The following is a 9,274-nucleotide window of genomic DNA, read 5'->3' as shown; positions in this document are numbered from 1 at the left end:
TATATATATACATACATATATATATATATATATATATTTCTTTACAATATTCTGTTTTCTTGAGAAAGTGTTCATTAAACCCATTGAAGAGCATAATTATGTTAAACAAAGGGGCATTTAAACTGGACAAAATCAATAACACCTGACTAAGCCCCAGCGCAATTCACCACTTCTTCTCTGAGCAATGTGCAACAGCAGCAGGTTTTAAGGCATAGGATAAATGTGCAGTGTCCTCTCTCATGCAGTTCATCATTAGGTGTGCGTGCTGTGAGCAGGAGGTGAAGATGGCTGCATTCTGCACAGCAGCTCCCGCGTCGCAGAATCACCGTTTAAGTTCTTATATGGGTTGCGGGGTGTCCCACGGATGCACATGGAGGGAAAGCTGAATCCTGCCAGACAGCAGCCTGAACACGCTACAACCTCATCCTGTTCTGGAGGGGTCACAGGGGTCGTGACACCATGGAAACCATTGACTGGCAGGTTTAAAGGTTGCACAGGGCTGTTGTTGTTGTCTAAATCGGGTAAAGGGGGTAAAAATGGGGGTCTGTTTGATACAGGTGGTCTCCAGCCATTGGTGAAGGGTTTGGGTGAATCACAAGATGTATCGGGGGAGCTGATACAGTCCATGGCTTCCTCTACACTCACCTCTGTCAGATGATCTATGGACGTTAACTCAAGATCTATGGGAACACCAGAGTCATCTGCTAGAGGAGTATAATCATTCACCTTCTCCTCCAACATGCACTCCTCCTCTTCCAGTTCTTTATGAATTGAGTCCTTTATGATCATGTGCTCAATCTCTTGTTCCTCCAGTGAATTTGGACCATCTGTCTGAGCACTAAACACATGATCATGTTCAACCTCTGTGAAAATGTTCACCATACTATCACTGTCCATTTTGGGAAGATTAACAGCGCAAGCCGTTGTCTCCTTAGCATCCGGAGGCGTTATGCTCGCGTGAGCATCACCGTCTGATGCACTCCTTAATGCCTGGATGTCTTCCGCTGTGCAGGGCAGAGACTGGCAGCGTCTGTGGGATCGGGGCGGGGCTTTCCTACAGGGGGTGGGGCTGCACGGGTCAGGACGTGGAGGCAGGGTAAAGGTGAGGGAGATGACCGATTTGCTGGGTGTGTCAAAAAGTTTAATGCGGCCACCATTGAGATCGTGCCTTTGGGAGAAGGGGTTGACGCGAGCCGGCGTACTCTGAACAGGAGATAACACATCTGATTTACTCAGGGACAGCCGATCTTCCACAATGGCACCCAAAGACGACCTTCTCCCACTCAGGGACCTGGAATTAGGCGTAACTGGTTCTGCTAAAAATGGAAAAGAAAAAACTAAAATCACATTTTGGAAAAGAGGTCAGGCAAATCAATGTGAAATTTTTTGCACAATCATCAGATAGACATCGTGCACTGGAGATTAGTGTCTGGATGAATATTTCTCTCAATACGGAGAACACATACTTATACAGTATATGGCCGTATGTGGGTCTTCCCCAAACTGTTGCCAGAAAATTGAAAGTACACAACTGTATAGAATGCCCTTCTATGCTACAGCATTACAGTTTCCCTTCACTGGAACCAAGAGGCCCAAACCTGTTCCAGCATGGCAATGCCCCTGTGCACAAAGTGAGCTCCATGAAAACACGGTTTGCAATGTTGGGTGTGGAAGAACTTGAGTGTCCTGCGCAAAGCCCTTACTTCAACCCCACTAAACACTTTTGGGATGAACTGGGACGCCCAGGCCTTCTCACCCAACATCAATGCCTGACCTTACTAATGCTCTTTTAGCTGAATGAACACAAATCCACACAGCCACACCCCAAAATCTAGCGGAAAGCCTTCGGAGAGGAGTGGAGGTTATTACAACGGCAAAGGGATTAAATGTGGAATGGGATGTTAAAAAAACATGGGTGTGATGGTCAGGTGTCCACAAACATTTGGCCGTATAGTGTAGTTGCACATAACTCTTAGTTTAAAACCCTTGACTGAGAACAGAATGTTAAATATGACAGCACAGCAAGTTGATTATGTCTAGGAAGTTGCTAATGGATAGCAAGTTGGACCATATATTCTAACTCCCTGAACCTGTACACACTTTTTAGTTCATTAGTGCTGGTTCTGGGGGACACAAATTAATAATTATACAGTTTTCAGTACTGCTCTCCCATGAAGCTCTAACTCAGACATTCCAAAAAGGACCCATAAATGTCTCCCAATGAGCTGGTTCAAGCCCCCGTCCCTTACAAGTGAAAATACAGACACAGTCTCTCAATCATAAGTTAAACCATGAAATCATTTATAATGACTCAGTAACCCCCCACCCCGCCACCACCCAAACAATGTTTCTTCCTTGAGAAAGTGCATATCTAAAAGGCAGAGTATAGATCATTTTTGCACACGCACCCTCGACAGGCCCTGTCAGCTCCGCCTGCTGCCCAACACTGATTCTCTCCAACTGGTACACTATCTCTGAGAAAGGAGGACGACTCTGTGGCTTCATCTAAGAGGAGGGAAAAAAGATGGCAAAGTGTTAAAATGAGTAGACATTATATCTGCCAGAACAACAACAACAAAAAAAAGTCATTCAAACTTCACATATTCAAACAAAATCAACACACACATTTTACACCCACCCTAACCCACGTCAATTGAAATAGACATTTCATAAACTTTGTGGCCAGTCACCTGAGGTAAGAAAAGAGGTATACTTCATTTTCACATAAACTCAATTAGCAATTAAATATAAAACAACTACAAAATAACAAAAGTATTCCTCCACCAGATTTTTATCATCATTACATTTATTCATTTAGCAGGGCCTTTTATCCAAAGCGACTTACAAATGAGAAATTACAAGCAAAGCGATATATCAAGCGGAGAACAATACAAGTATTTGCTTAAGCAACCAACAATGTTCACATCATGTGGTCTAACAAATATTCAAAACATTTCAAACATTAAACTACAGAACGATGACAAATCAAGGGGGGGGGGGGTCTGTTATGCTATAGGGGGCATTTTTTTTATTTTGCTGTCATGGGTTGAGTCCACCTTTCCCCTGAAGGAGAAGGGTCACTGCAGTTCAATACAAAGTTCTTCTGACTGATCACCTTTATACCATGTTGAAACCTTTCTATCCTGATGGGCGTGGTCTCTTTCAGGATGACTCCTGCCCCCATCCACTCAGCACAAGGGCTCTCTAAATGAGGATGAAATGATGTAAATCATATGCTGTGACCTTCACACTCACCAGATCTCAATCCAACTGAATACCTACAGGGGATTTTGGAGCTCTGTGTCAGACAGCACTCTTCACAATAATCATCAACTAAGGAACTAAGGGAATGTCTTTTGAAAGAATGGTGCTCATCATTGCTCCAGTAGCGTTCCAGAGACCTGTAGAATTTATCTCAAGATGTATTGAAGCTGTTCTGGTGGCTTGTGGTGGACACTTTATTAATCCATCACCCATCTGTAGTAGTGTTTCTGCAGGCGAGTACTGATTTGGAAATGGTGTGTATACGTGTCTAAGAAAGAAGGATAGACTTACACAACAGCAAGTGACTGCTAGGCCGAGGAAAGGAGGGGGACATTCTCCTGCCATAGGCTGAAATGCAGCCACATCTAGACCAAAATCCTGCACACAGATACAGACACGAATACACAAAATCACAGAGCAGTTCTCCTAATCCCAGCCAAAAAAAAGAGCTACATTTACTTTCACTTTTGAAACATCAGTAGTAGTAGTAGTAATGGAAGTCACCACTAGGGGGCACTGCACACGCGTAGAATCTACAGAGACATCCACTACGGGAACGCACAATCAACAATTAGGTACTAAATACATTGGTTCAGTGCCCTTTCCTTATTTAAGATTCTCATTTGATGCGACAATGCCTTCATAATTAATGCTAAATAGCTGTGGGGGGGAGACAACACGTTTAATAATAAGGCTACTTTCAGAGTGCTTTTGTGCAGACACGCATGCATGAATAACACAAAGTTTGCATATCCAAACACACTACACAGGTGTTCTGAGTTCGAATGAAGAAAACTAAAGCAAGATTACACTTAGTTCTCACACACACACTTTTGTTTCTCAGCACTGATTTAAAAAAAAAAAAAAAAAAAAATTGAGATCAACAGTAAACTTTGTCCTGGATTATAAACTAAGCAGGTTTGGGCAAATGTGATTGGCTCTCCAGTGTATCCAGCCATAGTCAGACGTCAATCAGATAGCAAGTCAATAAAGTGCTTTATCAGACTGCCTGCATTACATAACACAACTCAGTGCAAGGCAGTCCAATATTTAGGTGTGCAAGAGTGCATCCTTTAACATGAAAGGATACCAATAAAATCCCGACCTTTCCTTTTATTAATGAAAGAAAATTTAGCCTTTTTTTTTTCTATTTATAGTTAAATGTTGCGTAACTAATGTAACGACGTGGAACATCTACAAAGCAATTTAGTCCCTGTTATCACTATATTACAGCAGCTCTAAACAGATCTCTGCTTTTCTCTCGATTTTTTAAATAAAAAAATTAAAATGCAGCTTGCCATGTTACCAAGAAACCTAAAAGTCCTTCATCCTGAAGACTCATGTTGGGAAAAAAATATCAATAAACAGTTTTAACTCTGAATTTTATAAATCGCTGACACTGGAGACTCTTTCCAAAAATGCTAAATAACCATCTCCTTACAGAAAATTTAACAATTCCACATTTTTTAATCTGCTAATGCGGAGTGTCTATCCTACAATTCCCTACGTTGTTGTTACTATAGAAATAATAATGTATTAGAACAAGCACATTAATGTAAAACACTGCAATCACCCCTTCAGTCAGAGCTGTGAAATAAGAGGATATCACGACAAATTCCTTCATACACTTTCCTTAGAAACTGTAGGTATTTGCAATATTATAACTTTAAAAAAAAAAGAAAGAAAGAAAAACACTGACCAGAAGCAGCTAAATGTATCTTTATCTTAATTTGTACTGAACCTTAAAATTTCTAAACATTCATTTTTTCCATTTTAAATATTTAACTTTTGTAGATATAGACATAAACATATCATTAAAAACAAAAATGCAACACTGCTGAATTTAATGAGAAAACCTGCTGTCAAACCTACAGGTTCGTGATCCACATCATATATCAAGGAAAAATGCCTTCATTCGTTGTGGTAAGATAAATTAGTTAAACTGTTCAACCTTATTGATTTAAGACTGATATTACTGACTGAGATTACCTCTGCATTCCATTAGGCCAAATAGTTACATAATGCAGCTTTAAAGAATAAATTTATGCACAGTGGTGTTTCACTAGTACAAAGTTCTGCATTAGTACCAGGGGATCACTAGTGGGTGCTTAACATTCCACTGACAAGAGGATTGTGTTGTTTTGGACAAAATAATCTGATGAATTATGCAAGCATGGGTTCAGATAATAGAACAACTACAGCTGAAGGCTGAGAAGGAGCAGCACTGGATTCAGCAAAAGAACAATATGCCATCAATAGAGCATTTGTAAAAACGCATACTTAACTTTTCGGTTAAAAAAGGGTCTGGTTTTGACCCAATTTTAGTCATAAAGCTCAGGCGAGACATGTCATGTGGTAAAGTCCTTTGCTTTACCACATAAACATGCACAGTAGAACAGGTCACACAGCAACAGAAAACCTTATTTTTATTCAGATTTATATTGTGCATACTGTTAAATTGTTATTTTGTTTAAAAGGTGTTTTTTTTTTTTTCTTTTTATTTAGTACCACCCTTCAGAAGCTACATACGATATCTACTTGTTTCCCAGAAGACAGAATGATCATTTACACCGATCATCCTGTTCAAAAGTTTACACCCCCCTGGCTCTTAATGCATCATGTTGCCTTCTTGAGAGTCAATGAATGTTTGCACCTTTTGTAATAGTTGTGTATGAGTCCCTCAGTCATCTTCAGTGCGAAAAGACAGATCTCAACATCATATAGGCTAAATTATTCATGTTTTGCAGATTCTACAAGGTGCATGTAAACTTATGACCTCAAGTGTGTATATAAGGTTTTATATACAGCTGCTGTTCTCAAGAACTTCCCACTGATGCCACTAGGTCCAGCTGGAAGCTGAGCTCTGAATCAGAGAAACATGTAGTGAGATTTGACTTGCCTCTGTGCGGGGAAGGAAGTCTGGATCTGCCTGAATCCGACCGATGATCTCACAGAGGATAATGCCATAGGCAAAGACATCCACCTAGACACAGACACAAACAGCAACAGTAATAAGTTTACTAAAATTAATAAAAGCATAAGGGTTATAACAAGTTTCAGCTTTTAACCTTCAGTGATAAAAAATGGAAGAATTTTTAGAAGGTTTACAGAACGTAATGCATCTTTTGTCACAGGACATCATGACTCATCCCACCTTTTCATCATACTGCTCTCCTCTGAGCACTTCAGGAGCCATCCAGTATGGAGAGCCCACGATGCTCAGATGCTGCTTCTGCGCGCCATCACTATAAATACAGGAAGAAAGCAAAATCTACTTTTATCATTTAATGCCATCCCATGTACCTACAGCCTACTCTGATTATTTTTAGGCTGCATTAGAGGGATTTTGGTACAGGTCAAATACATGATTAATAGCTGAATTTCTAACAATTAGCTAATCAAAAACAATCTGGGGCAGAGGATCCCAGTTTTAATTAGTCTTCCTCCTCACATGACCAGGACTCATACAAAAAAATATATAAATAAATTTTAAAAACTCTTTTTGTAACCAGCTAGATTTTCTATTCTTATTTAACAAAATTTCACCCTTTCTTCCTTGTAGAACATTTTACTACAGACAGTGTTCATGTCAGGACTGTGAGGGCTATTCCAAAATCGCCAGCTTGCATTGCTTGTTGTAGCTCATGCAGGATTTTGAGGTCTGCTTTGGATCATTGTTCCCTTATAGAAGCCAATCTCTTTGCATTTTTCAAAATATACTTGCAAAATCAGCAGTTTGATCTTAACGTGTGCTTCGTAAGCATCTGTGAAGATGTTTGTGTGGAAAGTGAAGCAAGACCGTCGCCATTGCCGTCACCACAACCACCATAATAACTGGCAACCGGGATCTGCTGAAAGGTTCTTCCTCAGAGATAATTTCGACCGTTTCAATAACACCAAATAAAAATAAATCCAGCAACATCATCAATCATGATAGAGAAGTAGGAAAAGAAGAAGTAAAAGAGGTGAGAGCAGGCAAAAGAGGAAGGCAGATTCATAGATAGAGTCACACAGAGAGAGAGAGAGAGAGAGAGAGAGAGAGAGAGAGAGAGAGAGAGAGAGAGAGAGAGAGAGAGATGAATAAAATGTTTTCAGCATAAGAAAGCTGCAGAGTAAACAGTGTTTGGGGAAGTGCTGCTGGAGGCACAGTGCCAGTCTGCAGCCTCACGCTGGAATAGTTTGACCTTATTAGGAAAGCTTTCCAAAAAGTCTTTCCTAATGCCCTAATGCGTACACACACACGGACGGACACCCACCAACCAGGGACACAAACTTCAGGAAAGAGTATCTGTTATTTGAGACACCTCTAAATTACTAAATTACTCTGAACAAATATTAAAGAAAAAAACAACAAGATTCAGTACATTTCCTGCAGAATAACCACGGCAAGGCAAGTAAGCGCACGCATACACACACGCACACACACACATTTGTAAAAACATTAGGAAGTTATACACAGACAAAACGGAAATGGAACATGAGCGACACTCAAAACACACACAGCAGCCTGTGCAGCAGCAGTGTTATATACACTGTGGAGGCTGCTGAATGTGTGCATGCATCTAATTGAAAGCAAAGGGAAAGTCTGAAGATGAAATGTGAGGACAGCCGCTACAAGTAAAGGTCAAGGACCTAAATGAACACTGTTAAACCTTCACTGAGCAAGAATCAGAATCTTGAGCCTGTATCAGACACACACATCATCTCTGCGAAGAGCAATTCACTTCAACTAATCCTCCCGCGTAACCAAACACACGGCAGTTACAGACACCTTTGATTTACGCAGAAAGCATGCACTCTATTAATCCTGTTCACAGACGCAACCGTTCCCGCTCTGCCTGTTCTAAAACAAATCAGGACATCAAAAATCTCACTTTTAAGCACATTTATTAAGCCATGTATTAATCATAATCATTAACCAGTATTCTGCACACAACATTCCAGTCTTTAACACTGAAAGATTCTTCCTCGTGAATTTCTTTTATTCGTGTCATCATTAACTAATATTTGTCATTTTGACTCCACAATCCAACTTTCATTTTTTTTCCCTACACAATACCTGAGAGCAAGTCACACCAAAACATGTTTAGCGCAAAAACAGTCCAGCCTAGTTTACTGTACACCAATAATATTTCAATTGCTGCAGTATCAGGTTTGTTTATAATCATAACATTCCTTTAAAAAAAAAAAAAAAAAAAAAAAAAAAAAAAAAAAAAACCCACAACTGAACACCATCCCACTCCCACTGCAATATTTGGACATTCCTGCATTGACGCTGTTGTATTTTTGCTGCTAGTGTACCATAAAAATATAGCATTGCATTTATTGTCACCATTATACATTTTACCTGGCTGCTACCACAAAAACTGCTATCTCCATATATGGCATAAGCTAATCTGCTGAATACTCAGTCACAGCATGTTATGTTTACATTTCTACCATTTTTAAACTATACTGTTACTCCTTGTCACCTATCTTCTGCACTACCTGTTATATCAGACACTTCCACACTAAAACTGTGTACTGTTCGGCGCTACACTGTCACTTACTGTGCCTCTTGTCATGTTTTAGTAGTTACTGTACTGTCCAGTGTTTGCACACATTTGCACATGCACTGTGTGTAAAAATGGATAGATCTTATCGAGTTCTGAGTCATCTCATGTGGTTAGTGTGTTGTTTTATGTAGCACCATGGTCATGGAGGAACGTTGTTTTGTTTCACTGTGTACTGTACCAGCTGTATATGGCTGAAATGACAATAAAACCACTTGAACTTGAAAAAGGTAAAGAGAGGCCACAAAATGGCTGCTGACTGCCTAATCCAACCGAACAAATGTTAATATTGAGCCCTGAATGCGAAAAAAAAAAATTCATTTCTCCCTCTCCCTATTGTGCTCTTCTCATGATATTCAGGAAATTCAGATGATTCATCTTCCCGTTGAGCACGTGGAACATCCCACGTGTTTTATAAGGGTCAATGTGCTCAGATAAGGAGGCTGAGTGAATGTTCT

The 9,274-nt window shown here is 40.0% G+C and overlaps 1 protein-coding gene across 2 annotated transcripts in view; it reads right to left on the bottom strand.

Moving 5' to 3' along the window:
• Window positions 1–22: 22 nt before the first annotated feature.
• The window catches only part of tesk1b (testis associated actin remodelling kinase 1b), a 29,765-nt gene continuing 20,513 nt past the window's right edge, over window positions 23–9,274 (bottom strand). For both annotated transcript variants that reach the window (XM_047156488.2, XM_017472576.3), the window contains 5 exons: window positions 6,419–6,509; window positions 6,164–6,247; window positions 3,556–3,642; window positions 2,409–2,505; window positions 23–1,316 (listed from right to left, as the gene is read on the bottom strand). In XM_047156488.2, the coding sequence (XP_047012444.1) occupies window positions 253–1,316; window positions 2,409–2,505; window positions 3,556–3,642; window positions 6,164–6,247; window positions 6,419–6,509 (1,423 nt within the window). In that variant the 3' untranslated portion in view covers window positions 23–252. The remainder of the gene's footprint in view (window positions 1,317–2,408; window positions 2,506–3,555; window positions 3,643–6,163; window positions 6,248–6,418; window positions 6,510–9,274) is intronic.

The sequence above is a fragment of the Ictalurus punctatus genome, chromosome 7, assembly GCF_001660625.3.
Source record: "Ictalurus punctatus breed USDA103 chromosome 7, Coco_2.0, whole genome shotgun sequence".
Classification (NCBI taxonomy): Eukaryota; Metazoa; Chordata; class Actinopteri; order Siluriformes; family Ictaluridae; genus Ictalurus; species Ictalurus punctatus.
This window is presented reverse-complemented; position numbering and strand designations above follow the sequence as displayed.